The sequence below is a fragment of the Nomascus leucogenys genome, chromosome 22a, assembly GCF_006542625.1.
Source record: "Nomascus leucogenys isolate Asia chromosome 22a, Asia_NLE_v1, whole genome shotgun sequence".
Lineage (NCBI taxonomy): Eukaryota > Metazoa > Chordata > Mammalia > Primates > Hylobatidae > Nomascus > Nomascus leucogenys.
This window is the reverse complement of record NC_044402.1, coordinates 13,762,441-13,783,968: the sequence shown is the minus strand read 5'-3', so window position 1 is coordinate 13,783,968 and position 21,528 is coordinate 13,762,441. Positions and strand designations below refer to the sequence as shown.

The 21,528-nt window shown below is 36.6% G+C and overlaps 1 protein-coding gene across 5 annotated transcripts in view; it reads right to left on the bottom strand.

Annotated features, from left to right (window-relative positions):
• Nucleotides 1–350: 350 nt before the first annotated feature.
• The window catches only part of TRIP11 (thyroid hormone receptor interactor 11), a 78,175-nt gene continuing 56,997 nt past the window's right edge, over nucleotides 351–21,528 (bottom strand). For 4 of the 5 annotated variants that reach the window (XM_004091845.3, XM_030802785.1, XM_030802787.1 and 1 more), the window contains 5 exons: nucleotides 10,723–10,804; nucleotides 9,788–9,902; nucleotides 9,256–9,372; nucleotides 7,356–7,500; nucleotides 351–4,266 (listed from right to left, as the gene is read on the bottom strand). In XM_004091845.3, coding sequence (XP_004091893.2) covers nucleotides 4,046–4,266; nucleotides 7,356–7,500; nucleotides 9,256–9,372; nucleotides 9,788–9,902; nucleotides 10,723–10,804 — 680 coding nt within the window. In that variant the 3' untranslated portion in view covers nucleotides 351–4,045. Of the gene's footprint in view, nucleotides 4,267–7,355; nucleotides 7,501–9,255; nucleotides 9,373–9,787; nucleotides 9,903–10,722; nucleotides 10,805–21,528 lie in introns of those variants that run through there. The other variant, XR_004027811.1, reaches the window with a different exon arrangement.

Here is a 21,528-nt window from a genome sequence, read left to right as displayed (position 1 = left end):
GGCTGGAGTGCAATGGCGTGATCTCGGCTCAATGCAACCCCCACCTCCCAGGTTCAAGCAATTCTTCTATCTCAGCCTCTTGAGTAGCTGGGATTACACGCACGTGCCACCATGCCTGGCTAATTTTTGTATTTTTGTAGAGACGAGGTTACGCTTCAGCTTATGTATGAAAATCCTCTTTTCATACATAATCTCAAGCATCTTTTAAATTGTTCATGCTTAAAATTTCCAAGGCTCAAATAGTATCCTAATAGCAGACATCCGGTGAATAAAGACATTAGCTTCAGTAGTTCATCAACTACTGCTACAAACAACATGTGTAAGTCATTTCTAAAGAAAGAGTCAGCAGCTGTTTGCTAAAAATTTTTTTATTGTGACTGAAGACATTGCCAACTTACATATATCATTTTTATTTGGAGTATTTTTTTGCCTTGCAGTGCTCCTGAGAAATTCAAAAATGCATTAACTTTAGCTCTATAAATAATACAACCTAATATTAAGGTTGCATTGGAAATTTCCCACATTTAGATATTTCCCTAAAAATCAAAAGACAATTTAAATTGTTTTACATAGAGAAACCTTAATAAGTATTTAACTTTTTAATAAGTTAAAAAGTAAAGACTGGCAAATAATCACAAACGTCAGAACATTAAAGTAGCATTTTTTCCATAGGAATATATAAAATAAATATCATCTATACTTACTTGATATTTACAAAACTTAAAGATAAATTTTTGTGGATGGAAGATGTTTTGAATACTTCGATATGTGGAAAACTTCATTGTCTTTAAAAATCAGGTTCAAATGCTTTTGACGCATAATAGTATTTTCTAAAAAATTCTCATCACTCTCCTGTCCCTGAAGCCATAGCTTTTCCCCCCATTGATTGGGTAAGTATTTTGACAGTTTCTGTACTCTTTTCAATTAACCATTAAGAGGTTAAAAGAAACCTAAGGCTTTATTTGGGGAGATACTGGAAGTTTTAATTGGCTAGCTGGAAAGAAGCCATTCCTTTTTTTCCTAGGGTTTTGTTTAGTTTTGTTTCATTTTTTAAAAATCAAAAATGACAGGAATGAAAATTCAAATGATTTGATCCAGTATTATGCTAAAATTAAATTCAGTAGTTAGATGAATTTTCTACTACAGTATAGAGGTTGAAAACCATTAGGAATGTGGTAAAAAACTATGGCAGTGAAGGTGGAATTCAACCACAAATTCTACTGAGTGGATAGAAAAATAAACAGAAAAATTACTGTAGTTAAAATATTGCAGTTAAACGCACTGTTAGCAATGTCCTATTGCCAACATTAGAATTATACGCTTCATCACTGTCTGGTTACTAAGACGGTTCAGTGAGCAGGTGGTTCATCTCTGACACAACTAAGTTTCAGAAAAGTTGATGACTTATATCTGGTTTAGATCAATGAACACTTAGTATACATACCAGTCAGCTATAGTTTCAATGACACAATGAAAACATTAGGTACTATAGCTTTTTTCTTTTTTTTTTTTTTTTGAGACGGAGTCTCACTCTGTCGCTCAGGCTGGAGTGCAGTGGAGTGGTTGCTAACTGCAACCTCCACTTCCTGGGGTCAAGCAATTCTCCTGCCTCAGCCTCCTGAGTAGCTGGGATTGTAGGCGCCTGCCACCATGCCCAGCTAATTTTTGTATTTTTAGTAGAGATGGGGTTTCACCATGTTGTGGCTAGGCTGGTCCTGAACTCCTGACCTCAGGTGATCCGCTTGCCTCGCCCTCCCAAAGTTCTGGGATTATAGGCGTGAGCCACCATGCCCTGCCAGTATTATAGCTTTAGGGCAAGGTCACATACTTATTTAAATAGCAGCCATTTAATATCATGCTCTGTGATGTTTAGCTATGCAATCCACCCACAACAGCTTTTAAACTTATGTTAAACCATGGGATGAGAGGGGAACAAGTTGTTTTGGTCAGAGAAGGAAATACTCAAAAATGTCACAAAAGGCATTTCAAATATGATGACATACTACTTAAATACCAACCATGCATCTCTTTTTCAAATTAAAAGAGAAAACTTTTTACACATTCTATTGCTTAAAAATAAAGGACCATGTGTCTTTTTTTTTTTTAACTTAGAAACTAGTATTTCATTTCTCCACACTGAAATGAAATTTCAATGGCAAGCAGCAAATAATGTAGGATAGTCAGGGAAAGCATCTTTGTTAGGAGCATATAAAAACCAAGGAGTAACAACTCACAGAGAAATAATAATAGGCAAAAACCAAGAGGAGGCAGTTTGACAGTTCTAATATAGAACTTGTATGACAACTTCCTTTATAGTAAATAAAGAATGGCAATACAAATTAGTTATCTAAGGAGATACAAGACATTCTGAAGCAGCATTCTCAGTTACTTCATTTTTCAGAAAAATAAGTTTCACCCATCAACATGGAATTAAGACTTCCAGTCTTCCAAATACATTAGAAAGTACAGTTAATCACAGTAAAACTTGCAAATAACCAAATTTAGTTCTGGCCTCAGCCAGGACTATTCACGTATTTGAATTTGTTTTATTTTCATCCTTCCTTGTTATACAAATGTTTCTATTTTAAAAGCACATAGAAATTTACAAAATTTGCAAGAAATATCTTTTTAAATGTACAACTTCAACAACTGATAAAAATATGAACATCCAGATACAGTTAAGTTTCAAGTTGGGATTTTTTTTTATGATGGGTTTATGAAAAATTAAAGAAATACTTTTAAGTTTCAAACATCTGGGTACTGGTGCTATCAAAGTGATTTCACTGCCCTCAGTGGCCACCGTGATGAGAACAGTTGACTCTCGGATTCCTGTACCTCATATGTCAACACCGCAGACGGAGGCAGGAAGTGGCATGTTCAGTGATTTTGCTAATTATACTTATGTAGATGCAGCTATATGGTTTAATGCTTATATGAAAGTTGCATGAATTTGTGCAAAGAAACATTTAGTTTTAAGATGATATCTTTAAATAGATACCTTAGCTGTTAAAACTAAGTGATATATCTGCACTATATGCTCAACAATAACAAGGAACAAACTAGTGATACATCCAAAACCTTGGATGGATCTCAAGGGAATTATGCTGAGTAAAAAAAGCCAATCTCAAGAGGGTATATATTGATTCCATTTATATAACATTCTCAAAATAACAAAATGACTGAGATGGAGAACAGTAAGTGGTTGTCAGGGATTAAGGAGAGGGCCAGGGAGAGAGGTGGCAATGATTATGAGAGGGCAACACGGGGATGCTTGTAATGGAAGTCTTCTGTGTCTTGCCTGTGGTGGTAGTCACATGAATCTACACACAGGGCCAGGCGCAGTGGCTCATGCCTGTAATCCCAGCACTTTGGAAGGCTGAGGTGGGAGGATCACTTTAGCCCAGGAGTTCGAGGCCAGCCTGGCAACATAGTGAGACCCCATCTCTATTTAAAACAAACAAAAAAAGAATCTACACACATGATAATATTGCACAGGACCAAATACATACTTCACCTCAGGGAACCTATGACCTTCCAGCGACAATCTTCTTGGCCTGTCTCCACGAAGTCCTCTAAAGATGATCAATATATGCTTCAAATCAACTTTCCGCACTATGCAGAGAAGCCACTACTAGTATTTTTTTATTCTTCGTTTAAAAAAAAAAAACAACTCTCTTGATAAACTACAATCTCTAGCTTCAATGAGCTTGGAAATCACAAAAGGAAATAAAAAGCTGCCATATAGCTACCAGTATTTTTGTCTGTCTGTATTTTTGTAAATTAAGGTAAAAGATAAATTAAATGTTCCTAGCTTAAATTAGGTCAAATCAGAAGGAATAAAGCAGATTATATAGCAAACACTTGCTCCTGACACCTGCAGTTTCTAAAAGCATTAGGAATATTTTTATTAAATTCAGAGAAAGCATAACTGCAAACAAATACAAATACATGACTTTTTCCCCAAAGGCCACTTTGTGTTAAAGTACATACATACAGTGTTCATGGTTTCTTTAAAGTGCTAGATTGTCTCTGGCTTGAGAATCATCTATTGCTTTAAAAGTTCTTTCAGCACAACCCCAGCACTGTTGTCAGGTAACGCTGGCAAAGGTGTAAATGTGGGCAAAACATCTGAGATGGGTTTCAGAAGAAGATGCCCGGGCCCACCAGGTCCAAGTCCAGCTGGGTTAATAAGAGGCACAGCTGCCGAGCGAGGAGCCAAAAATGGATTTACATCTGTTCTTCTACTAGACCTGGATTCTGCTGTATCTAAAGAATAAAATATGAATTTAGTCTCCTATCTTTCACAAAGAGGTCAAAATGAAATAACTCTCTGAATATAAGTAATAGCATAAAGTTATCTGTGTAATATTGTTAAATTGATTAGCATAGATAAATAAAAATAATCAATGTATCACTTATCAACTTAAAAATTCTCCCTTGATGGTAATAACACTGGCATCCAGCACATCTTTTTAGACTGCTCTTTATTCAAAATGAAAACGCAGCCAGGCACAGTGGCTCACGCCTGTAACCCCAGCACTTTGGGAGGCCGAGGTGGGTGGATCACCTGAGGTCAGGAGTTTGAGACCAGCCTGGCCAACATGGTGAAACACCATCTCTACTAAAAACACCAAATAAAAAATTAGCTGGGCATGGTGGCGGGTGCCTGTAATCCCAGCTACTTGGGAGGCTGAGGCTGGAGAATCACTTGAACCTAGGAGGCGGAGGTTGCAGTGACTGGAGATCACACCACTGCACTCCAGCCTGGGTGACAAGAGCGAAGCTCCATCTCAAAAACAAAAAATTAAAATTAAAAAAAAAAAAAGAAAGCACAAACAGGCCTCAATTCCTAAACAAATACTAATTTGTATGGCTAAAATCTGACTAATGTTCACTCTTGGTAATTCAAAACATTTTCTGATAAAAAAACAATGCTATACATGTGTTTTAAGTTCCCAGATTTGGCCCCCAAGGAAATTTAATTCATATGCTGCTGGGTTCTGGATCCCACAAGCAGGGTCTATGAAATACAGGAAGATGAAAGAGGATAAGGAATAAGAGGAATGAATAGGGAAAGAAAAGGCAAGAGAAGAATATTTGTATGCTTATCTAATACCTTATTAAACACATTAAAACTCTTGTTTTATACTTAAATACCAGTTATGTAACTTATGAACTTCATTTACCATAACAACAGCTTTTTAAATGGTGTCATCTATGCTGCAAGGCAAACTCTTTACTTACCCACCTGAATAATGAAAGGCTTGAGGAGTTACATTCTCCCCAAATGATTATAATAAAGAAAAACAAACCCATATTACAATGATAACAGTCGAATTAATATTTACCAGAAGAAAAAACAATATAAACATACCTTACCTGATCATCTTTTAGGCAGTCAAAGGTTTGAAAACAATCTTGATTCGATTATTTTTCTATGAAGTTGGGCTAATACAATTCCTTTATATTGGAATAGGTAAATTTCTAATGTCTTAGTGGACAGATTCTGCTTTAATGCCCAAGACCTCTGACAACTTCAATGGTAAGAGACAGGCAATCCTTTGAAGGTGCCCACTTCAGCAATGGGAAACTCAAATAAAAAAGTCCTAGCCGGGCACAGTGGCTCCCGCCTGTAATCCCAGCACTTTGGGAGGCTGAGGTGGGAGGATCACGAGGTCAGGAGATCGAGACCATCTTGGTTAACATGGTGAAACCCCGTCTCTACTAAAAATACAAAAAATTAGCCGGGCATGGTGGCGGGCGCTTGTAGTCCCAGCTACCCGGGAGGCGGGGCTTGCAGTGAGCCGAGATCGTGCCACTGCACTCCAGCCTGGGTAACAGAGCGAGACTCCATCTCAAAAAAAAAAAAAAAAAAAAAAAAAAAGTCCTCCTAAAGCAAAGAAAGCACTAAGACAAATTCGTCAAATCTGCTTATTGAGCACTCTTAGGGTTCCCAAGCCGTACTTTCCTATGAATGACAACTTTCCAAACTCTGGGCAAGCTTCTGGTGTTACCTAGTGAGCTCTGACACACTTCCAAATTCAAGATTAAAGATTAAGCTTGCTTTGTTCACGCAAAGCTTGTATCAACCCAAGCCATCATCAGCTTTTGTATCCTATCAATACAAATCAAGCTGGGCACTGGACTTGATAAAAGAAAGGAGAAAGGTAGGAAAGAGGAAGAAAAGTGAGAGAAAAGAAGTGGAAAGGAGGGAGAGGGAGGGAGAATAAAAAAGGAGAAGGGAAGAAAAGGGAAAGGAAGGGTGGGAAAAGAAGGGGAAGGGAAGAGAGAGAGCGAAAGAGCCTGCCATAATGAATTTGGGAATCTGTTTCAAGATGCTACAACCTAGTGTAAAAGAAAAACTGTTTTCAGTATAGTCTACACCTCTTAAAGTTACGACTTTTCACTAAATTTAGCACGCAAAACTACTACTTAAAGGACCGATAAATTTTACCACTTTCCCTTCCTATACAAGTCCAGAAAAATAGAAATATTTGTCTAAACAACAGAAGTTTTAAAAATTTCAGAATATAAATTCTTTATTATTTTATCCAAATTTAAGCATCTGATGTGTGATATAAATGAGTATATAATAACATATACCTTTACAGTCCAATTAGTAAACATGTTTGTCTATATTAAAATATGAAGATTTCAGAAAAGAGCTCTTCCAATAAAGAATTTGTTTATAGTCCAACAGATTATAATTCAATTTCAATTTGATAAATTTTCTTGCATGCCAGTATATGTGATATGAACATAAATAAAACCCTTACAGTTTAGTGGGACAGAAAAATATGTACACATTAACAACCACCAACCATCTGCTCTAGGCAGATCTTTCAACATAAAAGAGTGCTTTCTACATTCTTGGAGTCTCAAGTCAGTTTGTTAAACTGCGCTTATATATATTAACATGCCAATGTTTGGTTACTGAGTGTAGCACTTAAATTTTCAAAGGAGAAAAACCCTTCTCGAACTATAAACTACACATCTAACTCGTATTAGCAAGAACCACCATTAGTGAGAAAGGAAAGCAGGTGGCCAAGAAAGATGTAACCAGTTCCCCATCACTTCCAGAGGAATAATTCATAGCTGGTTAGGCAGACAGAGAAGAATTATTCTGATATACAAAGGGAAGATATTTCTTACCATTTAAATTAATATAAGTCAATTAAATATCAGATTGCTACAAGAATGTATGAAGCAAAAGCCTGATGCCTTATTGGAATTCTGGAAGTCCTGATAACACATTTTCAAAAACACTAAAAATTTAGTTAATATCACTGTGAAACATAATCATACATTAAACATTCAATTTTTAAATTATAGAAAAATTAAATCTCTAGTTTTACCTTTAAAACTTTCTGGTGCATTTGTATCTCGTTTTCTTCTTCCTGGTGAATCCAGAGGTTTCATATCATGAACCGAAAGCTTTGGTGGTGGAATGGATGGATGAGATTCTGTTTCTAGAAATTTAACAAAAAGTTCTGAAAAAGACTAAGAAAAAATATTTTGGTTATATTAAGCTAGATAATTAAGTTATATTCACTACAACTAAGGAAATGTACCAGCTTTTCTAATTAAATATTAAAAATTAATCATGCCACTTGAATAATTTTTTTTACAAATCAGCTTTATGAACAATTGAAAATACTAGCCCTTTTTTTTTTTTTTTTGAGACAGAGTCTCGCTCTGTCACCCAGACTGGAGAGCAATGGCACTATCTCGGCTCACTGCAACCTCTGCCTCCCAGGTTCAAGCGATTCTCCTGCCTCAGCCTCCTGAGTAGCTAGGATTACAGGTGCGTGCCACCACACCTGGCTAATTTTTGCATTTTTAGCAGAGACAGGGTTTCACCATGTTGGTTAGGCTGGTCTTGACTCCTGACCTTGTGATCCGCCCACCTCAGCCTCCCAAAGTGTGGGGATTACAGGCGTGAGCCACCACACCTGGCCTAAAATACTAGCACTTTAGATAGATGATCATCATTACAAAAATTTAACAATTTAATCAATAGTCTGATGGTAACACTCACTTCTAACACCTCATGGTCAGAATTAGCCAACTGATAATACTTATTTTTCTTGCCATCAATGAATAGCACTTAATAAATCTGATCATTTTAATAACTATTAACACAAACATAAAAAATTATATGAAAGGAAAACACACATTAGACATAATTTTCTAGTCAGGTCCAACCAATGAATATAATAGCAAAAGATCACCAATAACATTGTCAGATTAAAATAATGTAGTGTAGACCTTTCCTTTAAATTAAATTTTATGCCAGCCAAGTGAAATAGGGTTTTATCTTTAACCAGCTCTGGGTAAGTCACCTATCCTCTGTGTCCTCTTTATTAAAAAACTAAGAGAGGCCGGGCACAGTGGCTCACGCCTGTAACCCCAGAGCTTTGGGAGGCTGAGGCGGGCGGATCACGAGGTCAGGAGTTCAAGACCAGCCTGGCCAACATGGTGAAACCCAGTCTCTACTAAAAATACAAAAATTAGCTGGGCGTGGTGGCAGGCGCCTGTTATCCCAGCTACTCGGGAGACTGAGGCAGGAGAACTGCCTGAACCCAGGAGGCCAAGGCTGCAGTGAGCCGAGATCGCGCCACTGCACTCAGCCTGGGCGACAGAGCGAGACTGTCTCAAAAAACAAAACAAAACAAAAGCTAAGAGAAAGAAACTCCACATTCTAACTCACAATACTACTCAATTCAATTAATATTCATCTAGAGCCTACAACATACCAAGTACTGTGTTTTCATGTTTATTAACTGCCTCCTCCTTCGAGAATCTAAGTTTTATGAGGGCAGGCGCCTTTTCTATCCAGTTTGCAGCTGCATCCTTAATGCTTAGAACAGTCTAGTTCACAGGAGGTACTCAGTAAGTATTCACTGGCTCAACGATTTGGAACATACATAGACAAATAAAATAAATCCTCTATCTTGCTACTATAATTTAGTAGCAAGACTGCCTATGGCAGCATGATCAAGTACAAAGGAAAAGTTAATATTTTGAAAAATAAAAACACCATATAGAGTTAAAATAAAACCTATATGCAATAAAATTATGAAAACTGGCTTGTTATCCTTAAGCTTAATCACCTCTCTGGAACTCAGTTTCTGCAACTTCAAAATAAAAGGGTTGTATAAAATAATTTAAAAAAGAAATCTGATTCTTTGCAAATGAATGTAATATACAGTCATTTTACTATTCACCTTAAGCAAGAATAAAATTGGTTCTTACACTATTAAGCACAGATTGCTGATTTGGTCTCAAAGGTGTGTTGGGAACACTTTTTGATCCTCCTCCAAGCCACCCGGTCATCCACCTGGTAACACTGCCCTGATCGTCATGAAACAACTGAAAGATTATTTTAAAACAGACAAATATTATCAGTACAAGAAAAAAGACAAAACAAAACAAGGACCACTTTTACATAATTTCTGATCGTTGTAAAGCATGCTTTTCAAGTTCAAGTCCTAGTAAATGTTTCCTACTGATAGAGACTACAAATACAATAAAATGCCATCCCAAGCACCATTTCAAATGAAAGTTTGGGGATATTTCAACATTTCAGCATCCTGATATGAGTAGTTTAAACTAATATCATACATATTGAACAAATCTGTCTCTTCAATGTTGTATGAAGTGATTCCATTTCCACACTGAGAAAATTACACTCAGTAAAAGTTACATACAGTAAAAGGAAGTAATTGTCTACAAAGCCACTATCTGGATTATGAATGTGTTCAGATGGCTTTCATTGTCCAGTCACCTGCTCCATCTCCTCCCTTCTGACGCCCAGGATGCTCCCCATTAACCGTAACACTTCATGACGCCGATTTTTCGGTGTGTGGAAATGACCGATGAAGAGGTTTCTCATTAGGACTCTAAGAAAATAAAGGCAGAAACAGCTCAAGTGAACTCAACATTAAGTGCACCCAAACATTAAGCACAGAAATATTTAATTATATTAAACAATTAAATATTTACTTATAAAAAAGTCTAAACAAAATATTTTAAAGTGTCTTTAAAAAATCTTGACAAGTCTAATATTTCAAACAAAATAAAATAAAAAAGAATATTTCAAACATCCCAAAATGTATACCTTTTAAAACCTCACTTACTAGCCACCCACTTTATTCAACCCAGTAACTGACTGAGGTGGCGCCTCCTTAGTAATTCCAAGCTCCTGACTGGGCTAATGTTCACCTGAAGCAGAAACTTAAATGGTGATGACTGTTGTGTTTAATGTTATGCTTATATTTCCCCATCCAAATTTATTAAAAATTTACTAATAATATATACATTTAAAAAATATTAAATGAGCTACTGTTGTATATATACTGAGGTTTCAGATCTAATACATTTGAGCAAGATTATGTTCATTTAAGGACAGTAAAAGAAGCAAAAAAGAATGGCAAAAATAAATTTTTTATTTCCTAAGTACTTCTTACTGAGGTGATATTTTAGCTCTTCTGTATGGTTTTAAGAAAAGAATGAGCTGGAAAAAAATCTACATTAAAAATAAAAGAAAGTAAGTGATTCTGCTGACTCCTCATTAAAGCTGCATCCTTCCTCACTAAGAGTAAGGGGAAAAAATGCTTTTGAAAAATTTAATCACATATAAACATCTACATTTAGAAGGTTTTTTTTAACCATAAAAGCGATTTTCACAAAATATACAAACATTAAAAGCAAAAAGCATACTTGTCTACTTTTCCTTCTGAGCTGTTTGCTAAGTTCATCAATTTCTTTTGTACATCATCCAGCATTTCTTGTCGGAGCTCATCTGTTGTAAAATATGTGAATAAAGAAAGCCATTAACTGATTAAAATAGTCTGGATGACTATATAATGAAATTTATGAGATCTTTATTATAACCTCTGAATATATACACTTATTCTAATTGGGAATATTCAATAACTTCCATCTCTTCTTTGGTCCAGGGAACTAGGCTCTCATACAGAAATCCTCTAAAAGCCAGAGTGCATTAATTCACATGGTTTACTTCCAGGAAAGTAATCAACTCTGTAATACAACACTGAAAAACTAAGAAACGTTTTCATCCTCTTTAAAAACTTAATAGCAAAGAAGAGATTTTCATCACTGCCTCCTTGCATGAAACATTTCCAGAGCCACTCTTATTAACGGGAGGAAGTGGAAAGGACTTTAATATTTTCCTTTTTCTATTTTCCTGGCCAGACTCTGTTTTTGGTGAGCTGACTAAGAAGTGTATCTAACACAACTAAGACCATGGCTCAGGACGCAGCGGATAGGACAAACTATTATGGGGGTAAGGAAATTGCAAAATATAATTCAGGTAATCAGCTCTAATATACAAATCAAGATACTATAGCTTATGACTGACTAAGAAGGATGCCTGGACTATTTTATTTTTAAATTATTATTTAAAAAGGAAGCAAAATCCATAAAATCTTGGTGGAATAGTTGGAATTTAAGCAGTATTAAAGGCAAAGTCTAGAATTACAACACGAGATACCCTGTTGCTAAATTCAGCCATGCCACAGGGCAAGGATTTCTGGACTAAGGAACTCTCAGTCAAACATGGAGTTTACACCTGTTATGCCAGAAACGAATAGTTTGAGCTGAAAGAGATGCTCAGTAATTTTAAGCTAGATTATAAGTTTTTGTTCTGAAAGAAATAAAGAGGAAATCTCTATCTAGAAACATTCACATCTAAACGCTAGACTCTGCCAAAAACCTTTTCCTTTGAATTATGCTGCATTTTCCTAGTACTAGCTGGATACAAGTTCCGTTATCAGACATGACTTACAAACATGTTTTCCCCATTCTGTGAGTTGTCATCTCACTTTCTTGATGATATCTTTTGAAACACAAAGTTTTCCATTTTTATGAAGCCCAATGTACTTTTTCTTTTGTTGCTTGTGCTTTTGGTTTCATATCTAAGAAACTATACCTAACCCAACACCTATGTTTTAAGTGTTTTATAGTTTTAATTCTAAAATTTAGGTCTACTATCCATTTTGAGTTAATTTTTGTGCATGGTGTGAGGTAGGGGTCCAACTTCATTCTTTTGCACATGGATATCCACTTGTTCCAGCATTATATGGTGAAGAAACTATTCTTTTGGCACCCTTGTTGGAAATCAATTGACCATAAATGTATGGTATATTTCTAGACTCTAAATTCCCACTGTAAGAATTCTGCAAATGTTTTGTCATTCTTTTCTTTTTTTTTTTTTTTTTTCCTGCCTGGAAAGCTCTTTTCCATCAGGACTGCCTATTAACTCCTATTCACCTTTCATGTCTCTGTTTCCAACTCACTTTCTTAAAGAATTTTCCTTTGAGCCTTACAGATTAGGCCAGGTCTGTTTGCTTTATGTTTTCATTCTGCTCTGTACAACACTTCTGCACAATGCCCAAAATTCCGATTTATGGTATTAAATTCATATATAAAATGTCTCATTTAACTGTTTATGATGGCTTGTGGTTTTCCTAAATTGCAAAAACCTAACTTGCAAAATGTCATTCATATAATAGGCCAATTTTACCAAAATAGAGATGGTTGCCATAACCATATTATAAAAGCAAGGTTTGTATTTGGAAAATCTACTACAAACTTTTCCTTTCCTGTCTTTCCAGTAAGGAATTTAAACTTGGACAAGAGAGGGAGAGAGAGAAGTGGAGAGAGAGGGCGAAAAGGTGGGGGTGGACAGGACTATTATTAAAGTCTGAGTCAGTAAAAGACACTTTAGATTCCTAATGTGCACATGTATACTACTAGCACATGGTGTTATCTGGGCCTTTTCTAGCACTACATTCTGAATGTAAATAGAACTCAACAAATAAGTTAATCTCTCGTCACTGTTTTGACTCAACCGTCCCACTCACAAACTAAAGTAGGAGACAGAGTAAAGATGGGCATGGTCTTCTCCTCCTTCCTCCTCCATTCCTCCCCAAGGCTACAGAAAGATAGCAGAGTAACAGAGGTCAAGCTTAGTTACCCTACCCCCAACCCCCACCGTCCCTTTCTCTGAGATTTCCCTTCTCCTACCTACTTTCCTCTAAAATTAGTAATTTGTATATCGATTACATGTCTATATAATAATTTGGTTATACTAGGTTATATATAAAACATATGTGTGTGTATATATATTTGAGACAGGGTCTCGCTCTGTTGCCCAGGCTGTGGCATGATCACAGCTCACTGCAGCCTCGAACTCCCGGGGTCAAGCCATCCTCCTGCCTCAGCCTCAGGAAATAGTTGAGATTACCAGTGTACACCACCACAACCAGCTAATTTCTAATTTTTTGTAGAGGTGGGGTCTCATGATGTTGCCTGGGCTGGTCTCAAACTCCTGCATTCAAGTAATTCTCCTGCCATAGCCTTCCAAAATGTTGGGATTACAAGTGTGAGCCACTGTGCCTGTCCCTATATAAAACATATTATCAAACAATTTCACCTATAGCTTTTTACTGTTTTAACATGGCCACTAAAAAATTTAAAATTACACGTGGCTCACAGTGTATTCCTACTGGACAGTACTGCTTTTAGAACATAAGCAGGATATAACACTACACTATACTATCTCTTATTTTAAAAAGAGAGGCTGGGCACAGTGGCTCACGCTTGTAATCCCAGTGCTTTGCGAGGCCGAGATAAGCATATTGCTTGAGCTCAGGAGTTTGAGACCAGCCTGGGCAACATAGCAGAACCCTGTCTCTCTACAAGAAATACAAAAATTAGCCGGTGTGGCGGCATGAACCTGTAATTCCAGCTACTTAGGAGGCTGAGGCGGGAGGACCGCCTGAGCCCAGGAGGCAGATATTGCAGTGACCTCAGATTGCGCCACTGCACTCCGGCCTAGACAACAGAGCGAGACCCTGTCTCCAAAAAAAAAAAAAAAAAAGAGAGAGAGAGAAAATGAAATGACAGACATCTTCAGAGTAAAATTCACAAAGCAGAGCTGAGCCTGATAAAAATTTTAGTAAAATAAAGTAGAAAATTTTAACTTTGCTCTATGAAAAACTGATCAAGAAATCAAACTGTGTAGAAGTCCAAATCAAAAATACTTTCTTGATGAAAACTTAGTAAGATTGGTATGGTTTTTATTAAAGTCTCTGTATTCAGAAAGGTAGAGTCAAAACATCCTTAAGGTGAAAATGACAGGGTTAAAATTTCCTAAACTCAGTATCAGAACATACAGTTTGTCCCTGAGCTAATGTGATGTGGAATGCAAAGGGCTGTTGCAAACTCAAGCAGTAGTTTGAATGTATTCTGATATTTGAGTCTAGGGGGAAAAACTCAGAATTTAAGAGACGGTGCTAGAAGGATGGTATAAACTATGAGGGGTTTGGAAAGGAAAAGAAAGTCAAACACCTACTACAAAGGTCCCTACAGATGCTTCTTTTTCTTCAGGCACCCTTATTTTCCTCCCATCAGAGATTCTGAATATTTCTCTACAAAAACTGAACCCTAATTCAAACCACAATTTGAAATCAGAACCGTGTTTATATGGGCAGGGAAAATATGGTTATTCAGAAATGAGTTTTAAGCCAAATAAAATATTTCTGTGAAATAATCTCACATGCCAAAATAATTTTTTGGAAGTTAAAAAAAAAAAAGGTGGAGGGGGGGCACTTTAAAAGTTCAGCAATAAAGCAACTGAGATTTAGTCTAGTTTGGAGAAAGAGTGACTCTACATCTGTGACATAGTAAAACTTGCCATATCAGCGTCTCTCCTCCGGAACACCTAGACATGGTGCCATGGTCTTCAACATTTGGTTTAAAATAAAAATGGAACATAAAATGTAATTGATTGCAACAAATCGGCACGTCATAATTTTACATTTCATTTGTAATTAATGACAGTACACTACAATGCTGCCTTCAGAGAACATCTTAAAGTGAATCACACTGCTTACAAAGTCATTCGGGTATTGCATGACTAAGCTCCTGCAGGCAAAGATCCTACAGGATCTTGTCAGATTTACTGAACAGTCACCTGACCGAGAAAAAAAAGGAACACAGAACTTGAGAGTCAGAAGTGGGTATGAATCATGGTCCTATCACCAGGGCCAGACTTTGTTGCCTATTTTGTAAAATGAACATGCTTATCTCAAAGAATTTGATAGAATCAACTGAATGATCAAATGTGACTTTTCTAAATAGTAAAGTGCTATATAAAGCATTAGTACTTATCATCCAATTTCTTAAAATAACTAAAAAATTCATATTTCAATCTAGCCTGAATCAGTATCACATCTATTACTCTGTTTAGTGTTAATATTTTGTGAGGTTCCCCCCTCCATTTTGCATGTTTGTCATCTTTGAGGCCAAGGAGTCAACAGAAGGAAGAAAAAAATGTTAGAAAGATAATTTCACAAATATATATATATATGTCAATAAATAAACTGCATCTGGTGTCTTATCTGCATCTGGATACCTTAAAAATAAATTTAAATCTGATACAATATTAAACCTAATAAGGAAAGTTAACCTCTTCATTTAATTAAATATAATCAAAGCAAAAGCTAGAAATTAGATCTTTTTTATTACAGAATTTCAAGTTATACAAGATCACTTTTAACATCAAATTTTATATACATATATATATATATATTTTTGGAGACAGAGTCTTATTCTGTCACCCAGGCTGGAGTACAGTGGTGGCCCAGCTCACTGCAACCTCCACCTCCCAGGTTCAAGCAATTCTCCTGCCTCGGTCTTGCAAGTAGCTGGGATTACAGGCGCCTGCCACCACGTCTGGCTAATTTTTGTATTTTTAGTAGAGACGGGGTTTCTCCATGTTGGCCAGGCTGGTCTTGAACTCCTGACCTCAAGTAATCCACCCACCTCAGCCTCCCAAAGTGCTGGGATTACAGGTGTGAGCCACCGCACCCAGCCCAAATAATATATTTTTAAAAGATATTATACTATTTGCAATTTGAGGTTAAGCTTTATAAGCATCTGTTTTGTCTTTTTTGTTGTTGTTTTTTTGGACAGCGTCTCTCTCTGTCACCCAGCACACCCTCTGCTCACTGCAACCTCTGCTTCCCAGGTTCAAGCGATTCTTGCGCCTCAGCCTGCTGAGTAGCTGGGATCACAGGCATGTGCCACCACACCTGGCTAATTTTTTTTGTATTTTTAGTAGAGACAGGGTTTCACCATGTTGGCCAAGCTGGTCTCCAACTCCTGACCTCAAGGGATCCATCTGCCTCGGCCTCCCAAATGCTGGGATTACAGGCATGGGCCACTGTCCCCAGCCCTGCTTTGTCTTTTAACTCAATTATTTTCAACTGTATCCGACACAGAATTTGAAGGTCTAGAGTATATGGTAAATGTTTTGTTGTCCCATAATCATAATTGTTCACTGCTGAGTGAAAAGTATCTTTTAAAATTCTAGGCCAGGCCCAGTTGCTCACGTCTATTGTAATCCTAGCACTTTGGGAAGCCAAGGCAGAAGGATCATTTGATGCCAGGAGTTCAAGACCAGCCTGAGCAACATAGACAGACTGTCTCTACAAAAAAAAAAAATACCCTGCCTCTTAAAAATAAACTTCTGCTTCTTAGCAATGAACTCACAGGAAAAGAATTTTATTAATACAGTATAACTTCATTAATCTGAATTCCAGTAGATCAGAATCTGTGATTGGTTGAGGTCTACTGGATTATTTGTAGACCAAATTTGGATTATTCATCGGAGTTACTATGTACACTTGATTTTATATAAATATTTTTAATATAAACAAATCAAATTTATTTTTCCTCACCATTCTCTTCCCTTAACCCTTTATTATGAATTCAGATAATCTGAACTATATTTCTCCATACTGAAACAGAACTAATTTTTTTTAAAAAGAGTAAATATTATGAGTGGTTATATATTTGTTACTCCTCTGGCATGTGAGACAGAATATATATTTAATTTTAAAAGTGTTACACACTTTCTTACTTTCAGGTGGGAGCCACACATTGGGTACATATGGACATAAAGATGGGAACAGCAGACACTGGAGATACCAGAGAGGGAAAAGGGAGAGGAGGAGAAGGGCTGAAAAACAACCTAATAGGTACTATGCTCACTACCCGGGTGACGAGATCATTTGTACCCCAAACCTCAGTGTCAAGCAGTAATAAACCTGTACAAGTAACCCTGTACAGGTACCCTTGAATCCACAAGTTGAAATTAATTTTTTAATGGGATATTTCATGAAAAATGCAGATTTCCAGGGTCTCTTCAAAGATCTGAAGACATGGCAACACTGGGCCCACATTCCTGCATGGCAGCAGCTGGGCGGAGCTGAGAATCTGCTTCCTCCATAAGAAACACTCTTCAAATGATCCGTCTCTACCTAGTTTCATGTGCTCTTTTATATTATCATCATAGCCTCAGTTTACAATTTGTGTTTGTGATCCATACTAAGAGATTCTTATTTCCACACGGCAACCCACTTCTACCTCCACCTTCTCAGCACTCCACTCCAACACATGCATGTGCACACATACCCACCACCCTTGGTCATTACTAGTCAATTGTATCTTCAGCCAGTTTCCAGATTATGCCACGCAGTTTCACAGGAATTCCTCCCTCTGTCTAGAACACTCTTCCCCAACTCTCTGCCTTGTTAGCTATACCTATTCACCATTCAAGTAATTTCAAGTGAGCCCTTCACTAACCTTTTCTACCCTTCCATGCTACCAACACCAAGTACAAAGGATAGCTCTTTCCTTTCTAAACCATTTGTTGCACATATTTGATGCATGTCATCTTCCCTTCTTGCCTGACTATAAACCTCCTGAAGGCAGGACCCTTGTCTCCTGTCTTTATATCTTTAGTCCTACTGCAGTGCTTAGCACACAGCAAATAAACAATGAATATTTGAGAAATAAGTCAAATAATGATTGATTTTCTCTGGGAAAAGAGAATATCTGCAAAGAACAGAACACTGGACAAATGAACAATTTATGTTCTGAATTATGTACTCATCCATACATAAAGAAATAAAGGCAAGGACACAAAACACATTAACTCAAAACATTCTTATTGCTGTATCATTTACTTTTCCCTTTAAACTTAGAGGAATTTTTTTTAAACTGCAATTTCTAAAATACAGTTCAGTTGAAAAAGGTTTAATTATTTACCTAATTGACATACACTTTTTTCTTAACTCATATTTTGGCATTGTCTAGTACACCCAGATGTTTATATCATCAAAATAATTTTTTAACCATTTATGGCAATTCAGAAAACTGCATCTGGTACTTCTTATATGTTTCCTCTAAAATCACCACTTCTGCCAAAAACATCTATAAAGAAATCCCTCAAAAGGTTTGGGTAACAAAGCGTCTGGGAATGTATTTGGCCTATGTTCAACAGGACATTATATGTTTTCTTGTATAAATCATGTCCTGGAAAACGGAATGTCTTTATTTAAAATAAAATCTTTACGATCCAGCACCGTAAAGGTAGTTCCATGAAAAACATTTTAAGCTTCTTTTATATCTGTAGTTTTAAAACATGCTTTTATGCTTCATATTACAGTAAGTTTTACTGGGACTCATTTTATACATTCTTCTAGATTTTCTTTTAAAAAATGGTCTAAGGAAATTTTCCATTCTCAACTCATAGGAGACTTTTAAAAGTAGTCATTCAACCTTCTTAAAAAAAAATCAGTTATGCTGCCTTTTCAGATACAGGTAAAAACTAGCAGACAGACCAAAAGATCTTCCTGATGTTAGAACTAAATTTGTATTGCTTATAAAAACTCACTTTTCTTTGCACACCATAAAATTCACCACCTTTCTGAATCATAGTTATCAAAATAACAATATCTTGTGCTTTTTATTTCAATTTATCCAATCATTTTTTTTCTTTTCTTTTTTTTTTTTGAGACCAAGTTTCACTCTGTTGCCCAGGCTGGAGTGCAGTGGCGTGATCTCGACTCACTGCAACCTCCATCTCCCAGGTTCAGGCAATTCTTGTGGCTCAGCCTCCCAAGAAGCTGGGACTACAGGCATGAGCCACCATGCCTGGCTAATTTTTATATTTTTAGTAGAGACGGGGTTTCACCATGTTGGCCAGGCTGGTCTCAAACTCCTGACCTCAGGTGATCCACCCACCTTGGCCTCCCAAAGTGCTGGGATTACAGGTGTGAGCCACCACGCCCAGCCAAATCATTTTCATTTAGCAGGAATTTATGTCAAGGATGATGGTAGAGAACAAGAAGGAAAGGAAAATGTCAAATTTGGCCATAAATATAGCAAGATAACACATTTTAATGGTTCAGTCACAGGTGTATAATTTCTCATCAATAACAATTCCATGGAATTCTGAACTCTGATCAGCTCAGAGTAGTTAATGAAAACGACTGTCATATGTGCTTCATAGGCCACTGTATTGAGTTTGCATATGGGATGGCATGTGAAGTCTTTGGAACTGTATTGAAGAACATTTTCAGGTAAAATGCTGAAAGAATAATTTTTTAAAAGGAAGGATAGCAGTAATTCTTTTAACAACCAACACTGTCTATTAAACTATAGTACTCTTAGGATCATAGGATTTATTTTCTTCATTACTTTCCCGGGAAGAGGCATAGAGGGGGAGGGAGACAGGGAGAAAGATTTAAACAGTTCCCTACTACTGGTTTATGTCTCTACTCAAGTTCCTTTTCTCCATGGAATGCTGCCTGACCCTTAATGGGATTCTGGAGGAACTAAATACGCCCTGTCTTATGATCACTGTTGTGCACCACTGTCTTCAATTACTAACCTACGGGGTATCTACACGATGTGTCATTTCCTTAGCTAAACTCCTTGGAAAAGGGATACTATCTAGTATCTCATATAGCACCTAATGGGAAGCCAAGCAGTTGGTTCTCATTAAATACTTAGTGCCTGATAAGCATCTGCCTTCATACTTTTCACACAAGGCCCAAAAATACTCTTAATTCATAAGCACAGATGCACATACATACTTTAAGAAATGACTGAAATTATCAACAGTCTACTGTTTCAATATTGGCGTTATTTGCAACAGCTCTCTTTTTCATATGTTTGACCAGACTGAATCATCTCATCTCTGGTAGCAATGACATAATCAACCATTTGGAATAAAATACTTTTAAAAGTGAGCTTCCTAATATTGTTTAAATGCTGAAACTGTGTATCGACTAATCATTAGTCTACAGATGCTTAGAAGTAAAACAATACTTTGCCTTTACAATTCAAGTCTCCATGTACTTTCTTCCAACAAAAGGCAATCTGTCTTTTTCAAAATTGTTTCTCCTGGCAAATATTTTTGCTGTCTGGCCAAGTTTTGTGTTAAAAATAAAGTACAGTATTACAACATCAATCAACATTTAAAGTACTTAATGATCTAGGAGAGAAAATATACAGTGATTCTTTTGAAACAAGTGAGCTAATCAAAGTTTTGTTTACATTATCGAATCAAGAGTGCAGCTTTGAGAAAATAAAATTGCATTTGTATTTAGAGATATAAAAGTGATATTAAAGCACTTAGGTAATATAAGAAAACAGATTGTTAAGAAGAGCTGTAAATGGCAAGAATGACTTACAGACATAACAGAACCAACTGTCTCTTTACACCCCTTCCTGTCTGTGCAACACTGGCCTCTTGCCTGCCCTTTCAAATACCAGTTATACAAGCATAATCAGAGCTTTCTCTGTAGCTAATACTGATTCCACAAAATGAATCCAAAGTTCGTATACATTTACAATGAATATTAGTATCTTCCACCTAAGCTTTATCATCTATAATCAAGAACTTCTGAAAATATTCTACTAGTGGGGGCTTAAATGAGTGTCTGAACAAGTACTAAATACAGGTTGAGTATCTCTTACCCAAAATGCTTGGAACCAGAAGTGTCTCAGATTTTGGATTTTTCAGACTTTGGAATATCTACATTGTAGTACTACTGGCTGAGCATCCCTAATCCAAAAATCCAAAATCCAAAATGCTCCAATAAGCATTTCATTTGAGCATACATCAGCATTCAAAAAGTTTTAGACTTTGGAGCATTTCAGACTTTGGATTAGGGATGCTCAACCTGTATTTCAAGAACTGTGATAATATTTATTAACTACAATAAATCATAGAATTTTAAATTTACCATCAACTATTGGGAATTACTCAGGTAGGTGTCTAAAAGAGGATGTGGCCTTAGATATTATAGTAGCATAACATATAGCACTGAGTTGTCACAAAGCAATGAGCTGGTTCACAACACTGCTGTTTCACCTCCATTAGTCTAGCCCAACCCGAGGATTATCAGTTCCCAGTGTGTCTCCTCTCAGTTGCCCATATGTCTTCCAGATAATGCTGTAGTTGCACTGGCCTTCGATCTAACTAGACTGTTTTCTAAATAAATACTGCTCTTGGTAAAGGCAACCATTTCAATGTTAGGGCACAATACAGAAGATGCTACCATATTTTCAAGGGAAACTGGAGATATACAGAACAAAATACAAGTCAGACTATAAATAACCATTTTCCTGATAGGGCTACAATAA